This window comes from Alnus glutinosa, chromosome 3 (genome assembly GCF_958979055.1).
Source record: "Alnus glutinosa chromosome 3, dhAlnGlut1.1, whole genome shotgun sequence".
Taxonomy (NCBI): Eukaryota; Viridiplantae; Streptophyta; class Magnoliopsida; order Fagales; family Betulaceae; genus Alnus; species Alnus glutinosa.
Window position 1 is genome coordinate 30,600,514 of NC_084888.1, and position 24,001 is coordinate 30,624,514.

The following is a 24,001-nucleotide window of genomic DNA, read 5'->3' on the forward strand; positions in this document are numbered from 1 at the left end:
TGCGCGCGTGGGTCACGGGTCTCATTTCTTGGTCTTGGCCGGTGGTGGGAAGGCAGTCAGCACGCTAAATCTGGACCATTAAAAATACTACAACGTACACAATAGAGAAAATGCAGAGAGGAGAATACACGACGCCTTACATATCAAACTAATGGCATGCATGCAGATTCTTGAACTAGAGAAAACCCTTTTCTTTGCAGCATTGAATAGCTTCATCAAACATTTCATTGAGCCCATACTTATATTCGAAGCCAGAATCCAATAGCTTCTTCGATGAGAGACTCGGTATTTTATAACCTCCAATTTCCTTCAAAGAACTGCACCACCAACTTTGAGATTAAAGGAAAAGAAGATTTACGATTTTAGTTTCTATAATAAATGGAGATCGATCGAAGGATAATAGAACTCACTCTGGTGTTGGTATTTGAAATTCTGGGTACCTAGCAGAAAGAAATTCAGGCATCTGTTCATTTGTTAGGAGATCTGATGAGCAAATATACCTTCCTTTTGCTGTAGAACTTTCAAGGAGAAAAATATGTGCTCTGGCCACGTCATCTACGTGGACCATGCATATATTGATAAATGTACCATATTGATCCTTGTCACCTGCATGCAGAGGTATAAGTTAGAAGTAGTTCCATTTCAGGAAATTGTAGAAAAAACAAATTCTTTGATTTGCTTCTTTCATTTTCTTCCATATGAAATTTGACACCAAATCCTCTTTTATTGTAATATAACAAAACCTACCAACAAGAAATAATAGAGATTAATTCCTTAGGTAATTAAGTGATCATCTAGGACTACCTATATTAGAACCTAGAATATTTAAGTTGTAAGATGTTATTCGAGGGTAAATTTACAATTAATTAATAAGCTAGGATCCTGTTCCAAAAAATTATCGGAATTTATACGAGAGAGATTTATTTGTGATATGTACATTTATCTCAAGAAAATTATATGATATGATAATTTTTTATATGACCCATGAAACCTCAAATCAAGAATTGGGCCTCACAATCACTAGCCAATATGCTTTTCTCTCATGCCTTTCTTCATTCATAGTTCGACATTTACGAGTTAGGGTTAATTAGGGCTGGGGGTCATACTCATGCAATTAAATTGGTCGGATTATAGTTGGCTTATATACTCTTATATTCATGTTTTGACACGACTAGAACCCGATAAGCGAACACGACCCACAAACCGACATGAACCCAATACGAAATTAACGGGTTAAAGTTGAAGAACTTAACCAATTTAATTAAATAAATCATATTAGCATTGATTGATATAACTTTATATTCATGCTTCGACACTCGAACATGAATTGCCGCTGCCCAAAAAATTACATAAATTTATTTGCCACAAAGTCAAGCCACACGAACAATATAGTAATTAACTTTCGAAAGAAAAATTAGAACACATACCGAAGACCATAGCCAATGTTGAGCGAACAGAGCCTGGTAACTTGGGACAAATGAAGGGTCCAACAACAAAGGAAGGAATTATGGTTACGACATCCAATCCATGTTTTTCTCCAAACTCAAGGACTGCCTTTTCAGTTAATGTCTTGGAAATCGTGTAGGAACCTGAACCTGAATTACTTCCGAATAGTTTTAGAGCTTTAACTTTAAGGAAATCTACATCGCTCCAAAAGCTCTCATCCATTTCATCTGCCTCCACGCCATTAAATACGACAGCTGATGCACTGGAAGTGTATACAACTCGCTTCACGGTCTTGGAATTTAGGCATGCTTGTAAGATACCCAGTGCTCCACTGATCGCTCTTTTGGTCACTATTTCTTCAGGTTCTCTGTCTTGGAGATCAACCGGAGTAGCCACGTGGAAGACGCCGATGCATCCTTCAATGGGTGCATTGAAACTCTCTGGATCACTCAGATCTGCGTTGAAGATTTGGAGCTTTTCCGATGCTCCTGGCAGACTTGTAAGAAAGCTAGTGTCTTTCTTTTGCTCTGTTCAGTGTAAGAAATAAAGATAATTTAAAATCTCCCAGAAGTCGCTGAGCAAAAAATTAATAAATTAAAACGACCATTGAAATAAAATAGTATATATACAAAGACACCCAAAAAGGAAAGCCATGGACGTGTTGTTCTTGATCTTATGAATATAGTAAATATACCACGAAGATCAGGATCAGGCATGGATGCATTTTCTTTGACCTTTGCAGAGAATTAAGTGGCTTACCAGCGTTAGATCTAACGGTGGTTCGGACATAGTAACCACGGTCAAGGAGCCTCTTGATCAGCGATGATCCTATAAATCCTGTACCACCTGTAACGCATACTGGACCTTTATCTCCTTCCATCTCTCTCTCTCTCTCTCTCGACTCTGTGAATGTGTAGTTCTCTATGTGATAGATGAAAGTAAAAGCACCAACAATACACTTAAAACAAATTAAAATATTGTTAAAATAATTACAAATAGTAAAAAATGGGTCAAACAAATTATCTAATCCTCTCAAAGAACCGCATAAGGCGGTTATATAAGCTAAAGAAGGTACAAATTAAGACAAGCCTATCTATAAATGGTTAGGCCTTAATTATACAATACAATGGAAACAACAACCGCATGAAGGAGGGTGAAGCGGTAAAAGTACTGTTAAAAGGAAAATTGTGCAAATCTTCAAGAAGAGGTGCATGCCTATCTATAAATATGCAACATATCAAATTGTTGGAAATAATTTTGGATGGTGCACAAAATTCTTGTTGAAATAAAATAATAGGAATATGAAAAATCAACAATAAAATAATTAAAATACAAGAGATGAAAAATGGAATAAGGAAATATCTCTTAATGCTATAGAATTACGTAAGAGTGTTATCCTTAAAGGTTGATTTGTGCATTCTGAAGTATATAACTCGGTGTGATCAAATCCTTTGACACGCAACCTCCCATGATTAGACTATAACGTCTACCTTCATTCAGAGCACACTTCCAAAAACGAAGGTTAATAAAACAACCCTTTGATTTTTCTTTATAAAAATAATCTCATAATCTTTTTGGAGCAATATCATGGAAAATAAAGAATTGTGTGTGTATATATATATATATATATATATATATATATATATATAGCATCCTTCTTGCAGGAGCTCGAACTTCAGCTCGAGCCTTAGAAGGAAGCAAGCACAGGGATTCACTTGATCAAACGGAGCCAGCTGTTAATTGCAGAAGTATCGAGATTCAGAAAGGATGATAGGGATTCTCCGACTATCCAAACTTGACGTCTCTTTCAGTTCCCGCTTCGAATGGGAGATGCGACCATCACGACTTGACAACTGAACCATATGTCTGTATTAATGAATGTATGGGGAAGCCAGGCATACTCATCCAACATCTAGATAATCTAGTCGGGATGAGATACATAAAACACTGGAGAGAAGGGAATGTTGGCGTGAGTTGTCAATTAAGAGATAATTCAGCATTGATGGTAGCATAGATTTAGCCTTAATTGTTGACATTCAGCATTGATGTTAGTAGGTAATTGCTGACTTTCAGCATTGTAATGATTATTCTATTTTCTATATAAGATGCAACCCTCACAAAGAGAGGAATTGAACTCAAAAAAAAAAAAAAAAAAAAAAAAATTTGACATGGTATCAGAGCATCTCACGATCCGGTTCCTTGTTCACGCCAGCCCTAGGATTTAGCCTCTTATCTACCTATGGCAGCCACCGAAACACCAACCTAGATAGAGGAATCCACCACCGACGGGATTCTCTCTGAATTACTCACCTCCAAGATGGCCGAAGCTCTGTCCAAAGCCCAGGCCTCAACCGTGACCTCAGAACCTGCAGCTCTACTGATAGGCATCAAGTTGGATGGCTCCAACTATGGCTTGTGGTCCCAAGTTGTCGAGACGTACATCTCCGGCAAAGACAAGTTGGGCTACATCAATGGCTACCTGACCCCGCCATCTCCTAACGACCCGTCCTTTCGCAAATGGCGCACTGACAATGCCATTGTCAAAGGATGGCTTATCAACTCCATGGATCCAACGTTAATTGGAAACTTTATTCGGTTTCCCACAGCCAAACAGGTGTGGGACTCTGCTGCCACCACCTATTTTGATGGTGGTGATACATCCCAGGTTTATGATCTCCGGCGTCGTGTTTCACGTCTCCGTCAAGCAGGTGGATCCCTGGAAAGATATTACACTGACTTGCAAGGTCTTTGGCGTGAAATTGATTTTCGACGTCCAAACCCAATGGAATGCCCTGCTGATATTCAAAGGTATAATACTCTCCTCCAAGAAGATCGGGTCTACGTTTTTTTGGATGGTCTTGACGACAAGCTGGATAACATCCGCAGTGACGTGCTGCAGCTACACTCGTTTCCTACCGTAGAGCAAGCTTATGCTCATGTCCGTAGAGAGGCCCTTCGTCAGGTGGTGATGAACGCAGGTGACCATGAACTTCCTCCAGGAGCAGTGCTTGCTTCAAGAGGCCTCAAGCTTGGAATCCATGGATCGAACCCACAACATGCTGGAAAAATCTGGTTCTAAAGGCCGATCATCATCTGACGGATTAAAGTGCACTCATTGTGGCAATATGAAGCACACACGGGAAAATTGCTTCCAACTGCATGGGTATCCGGACTGGTGGCATGAACTCCAAGCCCGGAAGAAACAAGACACCGCTGGTACAAGTGCAGGCATAGGCAAGGCTGCTGTAGCAGCAGCTGAACTGTGTCTCTCTCTAATCCCTCAACAGAATTTTTCTTCTGTGGATCAAGGTAATCCCTGTCATGCATTAATTAGTTCTTGCTGCAATACTGATCGTGATGATTGGTTACTTGACTCTGGGGCCACGGATCATATGACCTTTGATCCTACGGATCTTTCTCAACATTCATCTCCACGGCGCACTAGCATTGCAAATGCCAATGGAGTGGTCTCTCCTGTCACAGGAGCTGGTTCTGTGACATTATCACCCTCTCTTCAATTATCCAACACATTACTTGTTCCCTCATTGTCCCACAAGTTACTATCTGTGAGTCAAATTACCACAGACCTGAATTGTGTGGTACTCATATTTGCTGATTTTTGTCTTATACAGGATATTCTCACCAAAGAGATAATTGGGCGTGGTACTAAGAGGGGGGGATTATACTACATGGAAGATTTCAGTATGGGAAGAACTCATCATGTGTCTTCACTGAGTTCCAAGACTCAACAGATTTGGTTGTGGCATCGTCGTTTGGGACATCCTTCATTTGGGTATCTAAGGCATGTGTTTCCTGATTTATTTTCTGATGTAGAAGCTTCTGAGTTAAATTGTGATACTTGTATTTTAGCCAAGAGTCATAGGGCTACTTATCCTTTAAGCATGAATAAAAGTGACATTCCTTTTGCTTTAATTCATTCTGATGTATGGGGACCATCCCCCGTGTCTATTGTCTCTGGTGTACGTTGGTTTGTAACGTTTGTTGATGATTGCACACGCATGACTTGGTTATATTTGCTTAAACATAAGGATGAAGTATTTAAGGTTTTTCAGTCATTTCATGCTCTGATTCAGACTCAGTTTTCAGCTCAGATTCGGATTCTTCGTTCTAACAATGGTGGAGAATATGTCAATCACCATTTTCAGTCCTATTTTCAACTCCACGGCCTTATCCACGAAACTTCATGTCCCCAGACACCACAACAAAATGGGGTAGCTGAAAGGAAAAACCGACATATTCTTGAAACTGCCCGAGCTCTCCTCCTCGGCGCCCATGTTCCCACAAGACATTGGCCCGATGCAGTTACCACCGCTGTCCATTTGATCAACCGCCTTCCATCCAAAGTCTTAAATTTCCAAACCCCACTACAATCCCTATCAACCTTGGTCTCTCTACCTTCTGCCCTCATGCTCCCACCCCGTATCTTTGGATGTGTGGCGTATGTACACCTTCATAAGAACCAACGTACCAAATTTGACCCTTGCGCTTGTCGGTGCCTCTTCTTGGGCTATGCTACATACCAAAAAGGCTACCGCTGCTATGACCCTACTACTCAGCGTACTTATGTGACTATGGATGTGTAACGCCCCAAATTTGAACCAGCAAATTCGTAAGTAGAAACCTCCGGTTTCCACGTGACATTACTACATCAGAGATAAACTCTCGCAGCGGAATATATATATTTCTTCTAAAGCCTTAGTAATTGATAACATAACACATTTAGAGCTGACTGAAATACCTCGATACGTTTATTAGAAAATACTTATAACAAATACAAGGGAACCGGTGTCATAATGACACAAAAGAATACATATAAATCATTAGCAATCTTGTCAACATAAAATGCTATAAACACAGAAGACTACAAACAAAATATAAACTATGTGTCCTTAGCTATAAAACCTCTTGAGCTCTTGTTTTTGTCTATTAACCTGCATTAACAGAATATATATATATATAGAAACAAAAACACAAAACAACCAAAGTGAGTCCACTGTTTCCAATAATAAGGTGAATACTAATTTACTTAATAAATCCTTCAACATGCAGATATAGCTTTATAGCCACGCGTATAATGCAAATGTATTGGTTGTATGAATATGCATCGTAGTAACCATTTAGTTTGTATTTTATGATCATCTTTCTTCAGACTCTCGTACCCAGGGCCATTAAATCCCTGTTCGTTTACGTCCGTTGCCTCCCACTTAAAGTCTTACCTGTTTTTACTGGAATCCTCCCTGTCCCAGCATTAGTTATATATTAGGCCTTCGGACACTCCTGGGTCACTCTGAACCCCCTGGATCCACTGACTAGCCTTTCTTTTCCCTGCTACTACATCAGCTTGTTGATGGCTATCTCATCAGCCGTTATATTATTTTAGACACAACATGTTATGCATGATCGGCCACATGCAATGAACAAATTAAATAAAACAATAAACACAATATCATGGAAAAATCCACCAGCTTCGTTCTCAGTATGTATAGAAATACTTACAGCCAATTAATGCAGTTTCTCAAGTCATCATCTGAAAAATTATAAATACATATACACATAAAAGTGTTAACATCATTATTCATGAATATTACTTATTTTCATTTATCACAAGTGTCTTAGTTTTAGTATTAATTTAATAACATCTAAACTCTTTTTCTTTAATAGAACCATTATTAGAAATACCAATTTATATAGAATCTTGAATAAACATAACCTCATTAATTTATCAAAGTACTCAATTAATTACCAACCATTATGAATCATTAATTAATAAAAACAAGAAATCATAATAAACAGGGATATCATGATTAACTAATTTTACTGTTCATTTGATCTAATACACCATACACTCAATATACGGCCAGTACTAAACATATACAAAATTCATAATCAATCTTAACCGAATTTAATAGTCCAAAGTCCGTATATACATATACACATGAAAATCAGAATACACTGTTGACAAATCACCAAAATAGAGGGTGAACCACACTCGGTTAGCCAACAGTATACACGACCACAACCTGCCAAAATATAAAATAATCATTTACTGGACAAAGAAATATTTAAATAAAATTCTACTAATAATCTATCAATTCAAATCTCATAAATAAATACTTAATTTAAATATATCCACGTATTTTCTATCAATTACTAAAAACCCATAATTAATATCCAAATCAAACAGAACCACAATAAACTCATGACAACTAAGGATACTACAATCAGAACAGGAAATACACACAATTCGTATATACATAAATAGCTCAATAAGAAACTCATAACTTTAGCATGTAAACCCATACAACAATTACAATCCAAAATACCCAGTAATCAAAAACATCACAACTAAAACGCTACAAGACACTCAGCAGTTAGTCACCGATCAAACCCAACCAAAAATGTACCTGATGAGTACCAAATATTGTGTATTTGGACCCCTTAATTTACATTAGTTAAACCTTTAGCTTTTTATTTTCTAATGCTTTGGTTAGTTTTAATGTTTTTATATTTTGTAGGACAATAAGAGAGAAATGATACAATTCAAGCAAAATACAAGGAAATTCGGATGCAGCAAACCACTACATTTAGACTGATTATAACAGGACCAAACTATATTCTTTTTGGGATTTTCTTAGGTCTAAATTGAATTTCAAAATGTCAGCTTTCCAACGCAACAAGTTTCAGCCAATTTGGAGATGTGTGGAAAAAGATATGGCTGTTTGAATTTCAGTCGTCGGATCATCCCGAAAATCCGGAACCATCTCTCTTATTATTTTTCTTTTGCCTCATTCCTTGTCTCCCCAAAGCTAGAGCCAATACACGATTTTCTCCACATTCTCAGCCACTTAATCACCTTTTTTTCCCCACTCAACATAAAATACCATCTTTCCATAAAACACTCACCACTCATTCCATAAAACACTCACCACTCATTCCATAAAACACTCATCACTCATCTCTCCACTCATACATAAAATAACACCCACTCACCCATTCCACACAAACCACTTGGCTATAAAAGGAGACCAAGGCTTATCTTCTTGCTTATCTTCTTCTTGTAGCTTATTTCTTTCCTTTTGCAACTCTTTGATTTTTATGCTTTTAATTTAATGTTTTAAGTTGTAGTTATTTTATCATGTGTAGCTAATATTTTCGTTTGGGGTTGAGGATGAAACCTCACCATTGAAGAGAAACCGAGTTTCTTGCTTGTTCATGCTATTTGAGTTTATGAGTTTGATTTCTCATTGTTCTACTTCGATTTTTATGAGATGATGTTTTGATATCTCTTGTGGTTTCCGGATACAAGTGATGATGTGGAATAAGTCTCATTAAAATTGATTGCTTGGTGTTTGATCTATCAAAACATTGGATATTCATTGTGCGTCGTTCGACTAATACATTGTTTTATCGGTTTGAATGATGATATCCATTGTGATTGAATGATACATTGGATGTTTTGATTTCAATTGGTACTCTTTGTGATTTGTGCTATGAACGGAATCATTGAATGTTTCAAATGATTTTTAAAGCAATGTAGAGCATACCTAAGATTTGAATGTGACAACCTCAAAATATGTGTGATGAGCATGAGATTATGTTCTTGTGATTTGGTGAGTGTGGATTCCGAAACCCTAGACCCCTTTATCTTCATTATTTTTGTTTATGTTTTCCTTTAGAACAAAACCCTCAATTTGGAACTAGGTTAAAATAGGATTAGTTTGAATAGAGATTAATTTTCGCAACACAATTCCCTGTGGGATCGACCTCGCACTTGCAATACGCTATATTGCATAACGATTCGTGCACTTGCGAGTACTTATATTTAAAACACATCAAGTTTTTGGCGCCGTTGCCGGGGAATTGTTTTGTTTGTGGAAATTGATTTTTGTTTGAATTGATTTTATTTTTCTACTAGTTTAGGTAGATTTTTGTTTTCTTTTTCGTCTTCCAATTTTTTTTCTTTTTATTTTTTATTTGTTTTTGTTTTATTGTCTAACCCAAAAAAAAAAAAAAAAAAAGCAAGGTTTTCTGTTTTATTGTTATTTCAGGTTGTGCGGAATTTTGCGAAGTCGATCGATCGAACCAACACTGGAGGTGTTACCTGGAATAGTTCAGTAGCAGAAAGTCTTGCCAAAAAAAAAATTATTTTTTTTTATGCATTCGTGTTAGTCTTCAATTTTTTTTATTTATTTATTTTGTTTGTGCTATTTTTTTTTTCTTTTAATCTTCAAAAAAAAAAAAAGTATATTTTGCTAGTGTGGTCTTACGGTGCTATCTAAGTGTCGAGGCAAGTTCTGGCTAGGAAAGTCTTGGGATTTAAGTGTGTCCGGTGTGACCCCCCTCACTTTCCTGGGAACGAACCTGGGTTCTTAGAGAATTCTGTCTGCCCCACTTGCAATTTCTTTAAAAAAAAAAAAAAAAAAAAAAAAAGGGTTCATATTTTTGGTAGGAAGTGATTGTAAAACATGAATGATCACCCACATGAACCATGTTCATATTGCTCTGATCCTCATCATAGTGCTAGTAGTTGTCTGTCATGGGGACAATTCTGCAATCTTTCTTATGAGCAAATGAACCCCAATTTCTCTAGTCCGGGATTTGATGCAAATCCCAATTTTTACAACCCGGACTGGAGCAATCATCCTGATTTCTCGTGGCATGCTCAAGCCATGGGAAATCATGCTCCCCAATTTCAGGAACTGCACTATCCCGAATATTCGCAGTTCGATACCCAATCTTCCCATCCTTCATCCTTCAATCAACCGACACCACAGTCATCATTAGAAGACACTCTCAAGGCCTTCATGCAGTTTTCAAGTCAAACCATTAATGAAATGAAGAATGCCACATTGGTTAACACCCAATCTATTAATGAAGTGAAGCAGGCTATTAGTGACGTGAAGAATGCTACCTTGGAAAACACTCAGGCGATTGCCAGGATAGAAGGACAGTTCGAATATCTGGTTGCTGAGTTTAACAGACTGGAAGAAGAAGAGCTTCAAATTCAGCTGATGGCTCAAGGGCACTACATGATTGATGAGGATGATGCTAGCCATTCTGATCATGAGCATGTCCCTCCCATCACTTTATTGGAGAATGAAGAAACTGTGGATAGCATCAGAGGGGAAGGAAGAGAGGAGCACCCGGAGCAAGCAGCGCCCTCGCCCAATCCAAATACATCCGAATACGGAATGAGTACTGAAGCTCATTCCTTCATCACCATCCCTCTTGAGACATTTCATGAGCCCCAAGCTTTAATTCTTACATGTCTCAAAGAGCCATCTTATGCCAAAACTGTCAAGGATCTATGCACACAACCGCGCAAATCTAGGAACCATCGTCCTACAAAGATCCTTCGAAGCAAGCAAGTTAGCTACATAAGATGGCGAAACATTTCTCTCGAGGGACATCAATTCTTTAAGAAGAAAGGGTGGAAGGGATTGGTTGGACATCCACATGATCGGGGAAGGCGCTGTAAATTTTCTTTTACCTTTTTGCACAGTTGTTTTTTTTAATTATTTTTGTTAAATATTTTGTTTCTGTTTTACCTTATTTTGTTGTCTGTTTTTGTTTGTTAGTTTATTTTTAATTTTTCAATGGTGGGATAACTTCTTACTATAGGGTGTAAGTGAAGCATGGATTCTTATTTTGATAATTATTGTGATTCTTCTGTACAACATGTTTCACCTAGTGGTAGGACACTTGCTCCAACCAACTACCCTTACAGTTTCAACCCACATGAACCATGGAAAGCTTGCTAAATGAGAACATGGAAGCCTCGAAGGAGAGGAAGGTGGGGAATGTGAAGAAAGCAAAGAAGGCGAGGCAAGCAATCTGGAAAGGATATGAGTGCGGTACTCATATCGTAGTGCTCTCTCTCTTCTGTCATAGATCGCCATCACCGGATTGAGGATAGATGTGAGGAGCGTCCAGGTTGACAAGACGGAAGAGAAGGTCTTGCATGATCAAGAATAATCTTGCTTCTGGATAGTATGATCAAGAATAGTCTTGCTTCGTTGTTTGTGAATCTGGTTGTGATGCTGCATTTTTTCCAACTTTAAACTTTGAAATTGGTTATGAACTACATCTTCCCTTCCAGGAAGCGATGATGAGTTCAGATTAGAAGAAAGATTTGGCTCTCGAAGTGTGAAGGGTTGAGAACTCATAGGTGTGCTTTGCAAGAGAGAAGACGAATGAATTTATAGAGAAAATTTGAGAGGGGACGGTGCAAGTGGTGCCGACAGTGAATCGTAATATCTCCATCCCTTTCTCGGAATGCTCATCCAGCTCATTCTCGGGATGCCCCTCTACGACTGCTAGTTGCGGAAAGTGCGGCGATGAATCCGAAAAAGTCATTGGGTAAATTCGGAATTCGAGAAGGTGAAAAGGGTGAAAACTTGAAAAAGAAGAGAACTCGTGATTCGAGGGCGGCTGTCTACTAGTGATAGTGGAGGCTGCGCTCAGAAAGAAGAGAACTCGTGATTCGTGGGCGGCTGTCTACTAGTGATAGTGGAGGCTGCGCTCAGAATGACGTTGATTAGACCGCGTCTCGCCCACTGATTAAGTTCTCTTTCCTTCCCTTCAAATCTTTCGAATCACCGCTTCATTTCTATCTTTCTCTCCTTCAGATTCTTTGAGGGATATCATCGTTTCCTAAGTTTTCCAGAAAAATGGCTTCTTCCTCTTCCCAAAATAATCTTGATCTGAATGCTACGCCAGTAGTACAACCCGAAATTTGGCGTCCATTATTCTTAACGCAAAAAGGTCCTCTCATGACCAATGACTCTGTAATGCTGAATGATGCAGCAGCTGCATCCGTGGCTCAAGGCATCATAACTCCTCAAGATGATAAGTTGTTGGCGGATAGGACTGATGCTCAAGCCATCAATGACTCTTTGGCTTTCAGTATTCAGAGTGCTTCTTCAGTTACAAACATGGCTCGACGTCTGCAAGTTCGAGGGAATGAAGTTCAAGCGCTAAAAGCTCAAATTTTGGCTTTGCAGCGAATGTACATGGACTTTAGGCGTAGGAATCGGGTCCTACAGCAAGAAAATAAAAAGCTGAAGAAGGTGGTAGATTCGTATGCGAAAGACTTGGAAAAGAGGTATGCTGAGTTGGAGCAGAATACCAATCGTCTGCAAGAACAACACCAGGACCTCTTGCGTGTAGTCCAAAACCTCAGGGTTTTCCGCCCAGAAACTTAGTCAGGTATAAGCATACCGAATACTCTGGGGATGTTGCAGGAAAGGTCCGATTCGCAAGTTTATGTTTTCTTAGAAGTACTTCGTTTTGTAAGACAATAATTATATTTTTATTTTTTATTTTTATTTTTATTTTTATTTTTATTTTTTTTATTTTTTATTTATTTATGGACTGTAATAAAAAAAAAAATGGCGCTACGAAGATCCTTCGAAGCAAGCAAGTTGGCCACCTGAGAAGGCGACACATTCTTCTAGAGGGATATCAGATTCTAAAGAAGAAAGGGTGGAAGGGATTGGTTGGACATCCACATGATCGGGGAAGGCGCTGTAAATTTTCTCTTACCTTTTTGTACAGTTGATTTCTTTCATTTTTATTTCTTTTCATTTTATTTTCGTTTCTGACAGCAACTAACATTTTGATGTTTGTGTCTATGAGAAATGTTGCTGTTAGTTTTTGTTGACAGGTGTTTTGGTGTTTAAGTTTGGGGGACGCCTTGACCTTTCACACCTCGATGTTTCCGTATTTCTGGTAATGTATTTCTACACTACACATTGCGGACAATGTGTAATTCAAGTTTGGGGGTATGGAAAAGCACTCTGTCCATTTGTTTGTTTGTTTGTTTAAATTTTCTGTTTGTTTAAGTTTCCATTTGTGTGTTTGTTTAATTTTTCTAATTGTTTTTAGTTATTTTTAGTTGTCTTTTTGTTCTTAAAATGTTTTAATTAAAAAAAAAAAAAATTATGTTGTCAAGTTTGAGTTAAGCCATAGCTGTGGTTTGCATTTCATCGGCTTGCTTAAGTTTTTGAACACATCATGTCTTTAGGAATCTGAGTCTTTTGACTTATTTTTGGGCTAGTAAGATTTCACTTGAGTTGAACTATCACGAGCACGTTAGCATGTAATTTGTGGGGTATGAATTTGTGCTTAATTGTGTATTTTGAGAGTTGTTGGATGACTTATTGATAAATAACCTTGACTTGCAAGATATATATATATTTTAAAAAAAAAAAAAAGAAAAAAGAAAAAGAAGATCATTTTGAGTTTTTCACTGAGTAACCGGGCCTCTTGCCTCACTAAGCATTGAGTGTTCGCGTCAAAAGGTGAGAATTTCAATTTGGTTAATTGTATGGCTAGTTTGGCTTCGTAGCCTTTTTGACTTGAGTAATTAAGCCCTTAGGGATGTTTCTACATCTAGTGCCCTAAGACCATTTGGTTTGGGAGCCACTGGCCCAACACTCGTTACATGGGTCAATTAGAAAGCTTAAGGGAGCCGAGCATTGCACAGCCAACATATTAAAAAAAAAAAAAAAACCAAAAATATATATATATATATATATATATATATATATATATATATATATATATATATATATATATATATATATATATATATATATATATATATATATATATAAATAAAATAAAATAATTTGCATATCTTGCCTTGGTTGTTTCATTTGATAGGGATTCCAATGATTTTTGAAGTACTTATCTTGAGATTAAAATGAAACCTCATAATTGCATGTTGATTTCACTCTACACTTTTGAGGAAATGTGATGTCTTAACTGTCCATTTATGAGTGATTTGATGATTGGATCCCCTGTTGATGTTTATGATGGGGTTTGTCTTTTTAAGCATGCCAATGACGTATGAACCATGGTCTGGGTAAAACTTTTTCTCGTTGACAACGTAGTGTTTGAATGTTTGTGGGTATCATTTCTGGCAAACCCTCACGATACTTCACTCGTCCACTAGGGAGTCCTAGGGGTTTAAAAGGCTTGTTACATATGCTAAATGCAATCGTGTCTCCCACGAAAGAGGATTTATGTTTCATGCTTTGATTTTGTTTTTCATTTTGTTTTGCTAAGGGACTAGCAAAATGTAAGTTTGGGGGTATTTGATGAGTACCAAATATTGTGTATTTGGACCCCTTAATTTACATTAGTTAAACCTTTAGCTTTGTTATTTTCTAATGCTTTGGTTAGTTTTAGTGTTTTTATATTTTGTAGGACAATAAGAGAGAAATGATACAATTCAAGCAAAATACAAGGAAATTCGGATGCAGCAGACCACTACATTTAGACTGATCATAACAGGACCAAAAGATATCCTTTTTGAGAGTTTCTTAGATCTAAATTGAAGTTCAAAATATCAGCTTTCCAACGCAACAAGTTTCAGCCAATTTGGAGATGCGTGGAAAAAGATATGGCTGTTTGAATTTCAGTCGTCGGATCATCCCGAAAATCCGGAACCATCTCTCTTATTATTTTTCTTTTGCCTCATTCCTTGTCTCCCCAAAGCTAGAGCCAATACACGATTTTCTCCACATTCTCAGCCACTTAATCACCTTTTTTTCCCCACTCAACATAAAATACCATCTTTCCATAAAACACTCACCACTCATTCCATAAAACACTCATCACTCATCTCTCCACTCATACATAAAATAACACCCACTCACCCATTCCACACAAACCACTTGGCTATAAAAGGAGACCAAGGCTTATCTTCTTGCTTATCTTCTTCTTGTAGCTTATTTCTTTCCTTTTGCAACTCTTTGATTTTTATGCTTTTAATTTAATGTTTTAAGTTGTAGTTATTTTATCATGTGTAGCTAATATTTTCGTTTGGGGTTGAGGATGAAACCTCACCATTGAAGAGAAACCGAGTTTCTTGCTTGTTCATGCTATTTGAGTTTATGGGTTTGATTTCTCATTGTTCCACTTCGATTTTTATGAGATGATGTTTTGATATCTCTTGTGGTTTCCGGATACAAGTGATGATGTGGAATAAGTCTCATTAAAATTGATTGCTTGGTGTTTGATCTATCAAAACATTGGATATTCATTGTGCGTCGTTCGACTAATACATTGTTTTATCGGTTTGAATGATGATATCCATTGTGATTGAATGATACATTGGATGTTTTGATTTCAATTGGTACTCTTTGTGATTTGTGCTATGAACGGAATCATTGAATGTTTCAAATGATTTTTAAAGCAATGTAGAGCATACCTAAGATTTGAATGTGACAACCTCAAAATATGTGTGATGAGCATGAGATTATGTTCTTGTGATTTGGTGAGTGTGGATTCCGAAACCCTAGACCCCTTTATCTTCATTATTTTTGTTTATGTTTTCCTTTAGAACAAAACCCTCAATTTGGAACTAGGTTAAAATAGGATTAGTTTGAATAGAGATTAATTTTCGCAACACAATTCCCTGTGGGATCGACCTCGCACTTGCAATACGCTATATTGCATAACGATTCGTGCACTTGCGAGTACTTATATTTAAAACACATCAGTACCTACCCGAAAACCAATAATCAACAGGATATCAATATCTCAAAATACACATAAATCAAGTAAAATCATTTGGCCAATTTAGAGAATCGAATTACAAGGAATAACTAACTTTGATCAAAACACTTAGAATCCAAAACACTTTTCAATATATTACAATTCAGTAACATTTAGCCAATCCTTTGAGAATTATAACTTAAGCAAAACCCATTTCAAAACAGAGAAGAAAACAACCGAAACATTACAATCTAAAATACCCAATCAGTTCAACCAGAAAACCCATTAATCAATAGCTCATGAATCAAAATAACCCATAACAATTTCACAAAGATTAATCGGAATTTACCTAGCGAAATTCCCGGGAGAAACCACCGGAAATTCACATCATTTCGTCGGAATTCTGGCTTTCAAACTATCGGATCACATGGGTACGGGTCGGGTTTCACGGCTGTCACGGTCTGGGTTGGGTCACGGTGGAGGGCCGGCTACGGTTCGGCTGGGAGTCTGGGTCTGGGCTTGCTGGGGTCCAGATTTCTTCTGGTTCGGTGGGTTTCGGCTAGTCGGGTTGTTGGATCGTTCGGGTTCGGCCGGAAACCATGGGTTCAGCTCACGGGTTTGATGGGTCAAGCGGGTTGTGGTTCGCGGGATCTGGGCCGGCTGGGCTGTCGGGCTCGGGGATGCGGTTAGGGCTGGGGCACTGATGAGTGTCAAATATTGCATATGTGAACCCCTTAATTTGCATTTACTAAACCTTTAGCTTTGTTATTTTCTAATGTTTGTTGTTAGTTTTGGTATTTTAGTATTTTGCAGGTCATTGAGAGAAAACAATAGCTTTATGGTGAAAGAAAGCACACTTCGAGAAGACCTAGATGATGTGGTTATGTTCAACCAAATCAAGGAGAGGACTAAATCGGAATTTCTCTAATTGGAGTCAAAATCGGATTAGAATTCAAATTCTGCACATGTCATAGTGTTTTGACCATAACTTTCAGCTCAAATATCCGATTGAAGTGAATCAAGCGACGTTGGAAAGCTAGCTCAATTTTCTACAAATCCTTATGAAATAGGATTTTCTTAATTCAGACGTCTGCTATGCCAAAAGTACCCCGCAATAAAAGGCCGCAAATCTGGACGAATTTGGAGTCCTTTTCCTTCTTGGATTGTGTTTTGAGTCTCCTACTCAAACTAGGAGATGAACCTCCAATTTTTCTAGGAATTCTAGGGCTTCTAGGATTTGTTTTCTCCCTATAAATAGACCTCTAAGGCTCAAGAAAAAAGAAGGAGGAGCTAGAGACCAAATACATTCTTTTATTTTTAGTTTAGTTTTTCTTTAGTTTAGAATTTATTTTTCATAGTCATGCGTAGCTAGTTTTTCAACTAAGGTTGAGGATGAAGCCTCACTATTGAATAGCAACAATATTTTCATGTAAGTTTATACTATCCGATTTTATTTGGTTTAATTTTTCCTATGTTTTACTTCTTTTCAATGTGTGGAATGATTCTTGGATATCTTTTGTGATTCAAGGATACATTTGATGATTTGAGATAATTTCACATAAATGATTGCTTGGGTTTTTATTTATCAAAACATTGGATATTCATTGTGTTTCGTTCTACGGATACATTTGATGATTTGGTTAAAACCGGATATCTTTTGTGATTTGTGCAAAGAACGGATTCATTGAATGATTTAATGATTTTTTTGAAGCATAGTAAAGCATACATAAGATTTGTATGGTGAGAACTTCGGATGTGTATTGATGAACATGATAATATGTTGCTATGATTTGGTGGGTGTGGTTTCCAAAACCTTAGTATCTTTTGTTTTGTTTTATTTTATTTATGTTTTTTCTTTCTTTTATTTATTAAAATCAAACTTTTTTTGGAACTAGGTTAAGATTCAATTAGTTTAGAAACAAAATTGTTCTTCAAAAACACAATTCCCTGTGGGATCGACCTCGCACTTGCAAAACCCTTTTATTGCAAACGATTCGTGCACTTGCGAGTACATTTAAAATTCACATCAGGCACGCTGGGTCTCGGGTCTGAGCTGGCTGGATCGTTACTGGGTCGGGGCGTCGTGAGTTGGGTTGCCGGGATCTGGGTACGGCGTTGACGGGTTTCCCAGGTTTCGGGTCTCTGTTCATCGGCTCTGCACACGGGTCCTCCACGATCGGGTCTCCGGGTTGCTGGAATCTGTTGACGGTGCGGCACGGGTCACGGCCAGAACTGCCGGAATCGCCTCACCGGCCACCGAGATTGATCGGGGAATCGGGTCTCTCTCTCGGTTAGGTCTGGGTTGCACGGGTTCCGGTCCTTCTCCCGCGGGTCACCCGGATCTCTCCACCTCTCGGACTCATCTCTTCTCTCAACTCTCCCTGCCTCTCTCTTTAATCTCATCTCTCTGTCTCACTCACAATCTCAACTCACTCTCCTATTCTCCTTCTCTCAACTCATAACTCTCAACTCACTCTCCTTCTCTCTGCCTCTGTTTCTCTCTCAATTTCACTCAGCTCTCTATCTCTCGCCTGCTTCTATCTCTTATTCGAGCAACAGGGAGCACAAATGAAAGAATAAAGAAAAAGAATAAAATAGAAGAAAGAAGGATGCATGTTCCTGCTGTAGAAGGAATCCAGTTATAAAGGTCTGAGTGTCGGCAAGAATAGTGTCGGCAATACTTAATGGAATACAGCGGGAGGACGGCTGATTAATAAAATAATCAACTTTTAAATAAATGAATTTAAACTCTGTCGGTGGGAGAGAGTGTCGGTAAGCATTTTATTAGAAAATGCATCGAATCACCTGCAGATATTATCGCAGATTTAGGTATTTTTACACTAGGTCTTTATCAATAATAATCTCACTAAAGTGAAATTTTAAACCCGTTTTGAGTCTAGTTTGTTTCATCGGTAATATTATTATCTCAATAATATTTAAACATAATAAATTTATAAACCAGATATATATATTGTACAGTAATATTACACGCAGTTATTATTACACATTAATATTATTTATTAATATTATTATGCCAATCAGTCTACTGAATAATTCCGTCAGTTTATTTCATTTAGTCTTAAATTCTAGTTTATGACATTAATTGCATTACTAAAAATCTGGGGTGCTACAGGATGTCACTTTTCTGGAGTCCGCTCCTTTCTACCCTTCCTCGGTATCCACTGCTCCTCTTCAGGGGGAGACACTAGATGAAGAGCTGAAGTGGCTAACCTTTGAATGGCTTGAGAATCAGAAAGACACACCATCCGAAGAAGAACCTCTGGCAGCTGAACCTATACCATCCGAAGAAGAACCTCTGGCAGCTGAGCCTATACCATCAGGAGAAGAACAAGAATCCCCCCGCCTCTCAGTTGCTGCAAGCCCATCTCCTAAGAATATCCCTGAGGTAAGTAATATTGGCACACCCTCAATTATCAATGCTATAGATACTGGGTATAACTTACCTTTCATGCATAACCGAGGCAAACCACCAAACAGATACTCCCCAGACATGGAGGAAAGAAGGTCGAGGTATCCAATTGCCAACTATGTTTCCACCGAAAAATTGCCTGAGCCACTCAAGAGTTTTTCACAGGAGCTCTCTGCATGTCATATTCCTACTACAGTTCAGGAGGCATTAATGGATCCTAAGTGGACAAAAGCAATAGAGGAAGAAATGGGGGCACTACTAAAGAATCAAACATGGACCTTGGTCCCACTACCCCAAGGGAAGAAGACAGTTGGGTGCAGGTGGGTCTTCTCAATTAAACATAAGGCAGACGGATCTATAGAACGATATAAGGCAAGACTGGTTGCAAAAGGATACACCCAAACATATGGTGTAGATTACCAAGAAACTTTTTCACCGGTGGCTAAACTAAATACAGTCAGGGTTTTGCTATCACTCGCAGCCAACCTTGATTGGCCATTACATCAGTTGGATGTAAAGAATGCCTTTCTCCATGGCGATCTTGAAGAGGAAGTCTACATGGACACTCCTCCAGGCTACACAGCATCTTCAAACACTGACATAGTGTGCAAGTTGCAGCGTGCATTGTATGGACTGAAACAATCACCTCGAGCATGGTTTGGACGGTTCAGTCAAGCAATGAAGAAGTATGGCTTCCACCAAAGCAATTCAGATCATACATTATTTTTGAAGCATCAACAGGGCAAGGTAACAGCTTTAATTGTATACGTTGATGACATGATCATTATAGGGGATGATGCAGAGGAAATTGATAAGCTTCAAAAACAATTGGCAACCGAATTTGAGATAAAAAATCTGGGAGGACTCAAATATTTCCTGGGAATAGAAGTTGCTAGATCAAAGAAAGGTATATTCTTATCTCAGCAAAAATATATACTAGACTTACTTTGTGAGGTTGGAATGCTGGATTGTAAGCCAGCAGACACTCCAATTGTTCAGAATCACAGGCTCGGAGAACATCCAAGTCAAGTGCCAACAGACAGAGGAAGATACCAGAGGTTAGTTGGGAAACTAATTTACCTCTCGCATACCCGTCCTGATATTGCTTACGCAGTGAGTGTTGTAAGCCAATTTATGCACCAACCGAGTAAGGATCATATGGAAGTAGTGATTCGGATTTTACGATACTTAAAATCCTCCCCAGGAAAAGGACTTATGTTTGCAAAGAATAATCATCTCAGAGTTAATGGTTATACAGACGCAGATTGGGCAGGGAATACCACAGACAGAAGATCCACCTCAGGCTACTTCATGTTTGTTGGGGGAAATCTTGTTACGTGGAGGAGTAAGAAGCAAAAGGTGGTGGCACGGTCAAGTGCTGAAGCAGAGTTCCGTGGAATGGCTAAAGGACTTGTGAACTTCTATGGCTAAGAAGACTTCTAACAGAAATTGGCTTTGCACCTACCTCCGAAATGGACCTCTTTTGTGATAACAAAGCAGCAATCGCTATTGCTCACAATCCTATCCAACATGATCGCACTAAACACGTGGAGATTGACAGACATTTTATTAAAGAAAATCTCGAAGCTAAAATAATTCGGTTTCCATTTGTGAAGTCCGAAGATCAACTGGCGGATATTCTTACAAAGGCCGTATCAAGCAGAGAGTTTTACAACTCACTAGACAAGTTGCGCATTGAAGATTTGGATGCTTCCACTTGAGGGGGAGTGTTGGCGTGAGTTGTCAATTAAGAGATAATTCAGCATTGATGGTAGCATAGATTTAGCCTTAATTGTTGACATTCAGCATTGATGTTAGTAGGTAATTGTTGACATACTTTAGTAGGTAATTGTTGACATTCAGCATTGATGTTAGTAGGTAATTGCTGACTTTCAGCATTGTAATGATTATTCTATTTTCTATATAAGATGCAACCCTCACAAAGAAAGGAATTGAACTAAAAAAAAAAAAAAATTTGACAGGGAATACATTTTGAACGAACAGAGGTTGAGGTGGGGATTAGTACCATTCACAAGAGTCGACAAAAGAGGCAAATTATTGTATTAGGGACCTGGGAAGACAAGAGCTCATTTAGAAACAATTCATCAATTGAAGAAGCAAGTTTCCAACGAGCAGAGCGGACCGAGGCCAAAAGAATTCCAATTTCCTATTATGTTGTTGGTGATTACTGCAAGCGGGCAGGCAATACGTCGCTTTATATATATATATATATATATATATATATATATATATATATATCAAGTACTCGTAGTGTATCTTATATATATACATGATAAATGGCTTAGTAAATTTATTATAGTATCTAAAGGCATTGAAAACACTTTATGACCAAATGGTTATATTTTGAGATTTTATGACTAACGGTCAAAACTCTCTAAGAAGAAAAAATAAATGGTCAAAACATTAAAGCCATAAAATACCATAAAGCTTAATAACGTCTGATGGTCAAAACTGTTAAACTAGTTAAAACTAATTTCTCTTTTAAAGCCCATGACCTTTTCCATTTGTTAAAGACAATTAAAAGCTGTATGAGAACAAGATTTCATAAAAAATCCTTTGGTTATAAAACTCATGTAAATAATGAAAAAATTGCTAATAAACATATGAATCAATGGCTGAGCCACCAAAAAAAAAAAATTGTTTGTAACATTACAAGAATCCCCCACATGTTACAAACATTAGAATAAGAGTAGACTAAAAACATGCATCGATGTGGTATCTGCAAGTTTTAACCACACCTAAGATAAATAAGTAGGAACTTAATGAATCATGGAAGAGTTAGATTCTTTTAACCAAATTCACAAGTGAACGAAACTTATTATCCACATAACTTTTTCTAAAAAAAAAAAAAAAAAAAAAATTGGGTTATTCTATAGCGGGTTGGCACCTTATACAAGCCATACTCCCTTGGGTTTCATGAGAGCTCTAGAGACTTACCAAAGTCTCATAAGAAACGACACCACCTCCACGCTCACATAGGTGGCATCCATTAAGAGTGTGCAGAGTACACCCCTATCCCAACATGTAGGGACTATGGATCTATTAAGAGTTTTAACTCATCCTTAATTATTATGCATCTTGTACTGTTTTACACCATAGGAATAGACTCATTACTAATCTTCTCATTTAAGATAGTGGGTAAACATAGAATGACAGTACTTCACAATGATCACTTGTGATTTCGTTTCTCATTAAACCCCATTCATGGGATCTCTAATCAAAGAGGTTGGGTATCAATCACAATGTCATAATTTGGATATCAGTTCTATCCCTCTCGATGTTTCACTCACCAGCCTTCTTGCTAGTGGCTAGGTCAAAAGGATCTGCAAAACTCCTTTTTGACCTCACAAAGTCCATGGACGTTACACCGGTATTAATAAGCTACCTCAAAATATTGTGAATTTTTCTCATTATAAATCTTGCTCTTTGCTCGAGTTATGACAGCCTGTCAATCACAACAAAAAATACAGGTGAAACTGAATTAGAATATAAAGGCAAATCAATTAATTAATAGGCTCCTTAGCCATTCATCTTCAGTTCCTGCCTTCTCTAGGGCAACTAACTTTGACTCCATAGTAAACCTTGCTATGCAAGTTTGTTTTGAGGACTTTTAAGAAATAGCTTATTCAGTCAAAGTAAACACATAACCGCTAGTAGACTTTGCTCGTCTGAATCAAAAATCCAGTTAACATCATAATATACTTTCAATATAGTCAGATAACTACAATATTACAAACCAAAATTAATTAAGAAATAAATAAGTTAATTGAGAGGCTCGTGAATATATAAGCTCAAATTCATTCGAAAAACAAATAAGCCAAACTGAAACTCGACTCATATTCAAAATAAAATTAAGGAAAAATTACACCATTAGTTCATGTGGTTACCTTAAATTACAAACCACTCATTTTGTTATCAAAATTAATTTAGAAATCCCTAGAGTTGACTTAATTTATAAATCGCTCCCTTTAGTCAAATTCTGTTAAAAAATTTAACAAATTCCGTTAAACGCTACTTTAGCGCCAATAAGATGACGACACATGTTGATCTTAATAGAAAATATAAATAAAATTGAAAAGAAAGAAAGGGGTGGCTGTCGGTTGGGCAGCCACCCCTTTGCAGCCACCCCCTAGATGCCTTTGGGGGTGGCTTGTGGGCCACCCCTGGCCACTAACCGACAACCACCTCTTTGCCATTTTTATTTTTATTTTTTTTTAAAAAAATAATTTTAAAATTTTTTAAAATATATTTATATATATATTTTTTATTATGATCGATATGTGTTGTTATCTTATTGACGTTGACGTGGCACCTAACATAATTTATTAAAATTTTTAACGAAATTTGACTCCATGTAGCGATTTATAAATTAAGTCAACCACATTGATTTTTGGATTAATTTTGATACTAGAGGAAGCGATTTGTACGTAATTTAGCCTAACCACAAAGACAAATGATACAATTTTTTCTAAAATTAAATAAGTCAAACTTAAAGTACCTAAGACTGTAAGACATTGTTGTCTACTTCTGTCCCACGTAAACAAGTCAAAGCCGTTCTCACAAAATGGATCTTTGGTT

The 24,001-nt window shown here is 37.5% G+C and overlaps 1 protein-coding gene across 1 annotated transcript; it reads right to left on the minus strand.

Moving 5' to 3' along the window:
- Positions 1 to 175: 175 nt before the first annotated feature.
- On the minus strand, positions 176 to 2,335 carry LOC133864736 (vestitone reductase-like). The gene is made up of 4 exons (XM_062301148.1): positions 2,206 to 2,335; positions 1,428 to 1,973; positions 411 to 606; positions 176 to 317 (listed from the first exon to the last, which is right to left on the minus strand). The coding sequence occupies exons 1-4, from the start codon at positions 2,324 to 2,326 to the stop codon at positions 176 to 178; spliced, it is 1,005 nt and encodes a 334-aa protein (XP_062157132.1). The 5' UTR covers positions 2,327 to 2,335.
- Between the last annotated feature and the right edge of the window lie 21,666 nt (positions 2,336 to 24,001).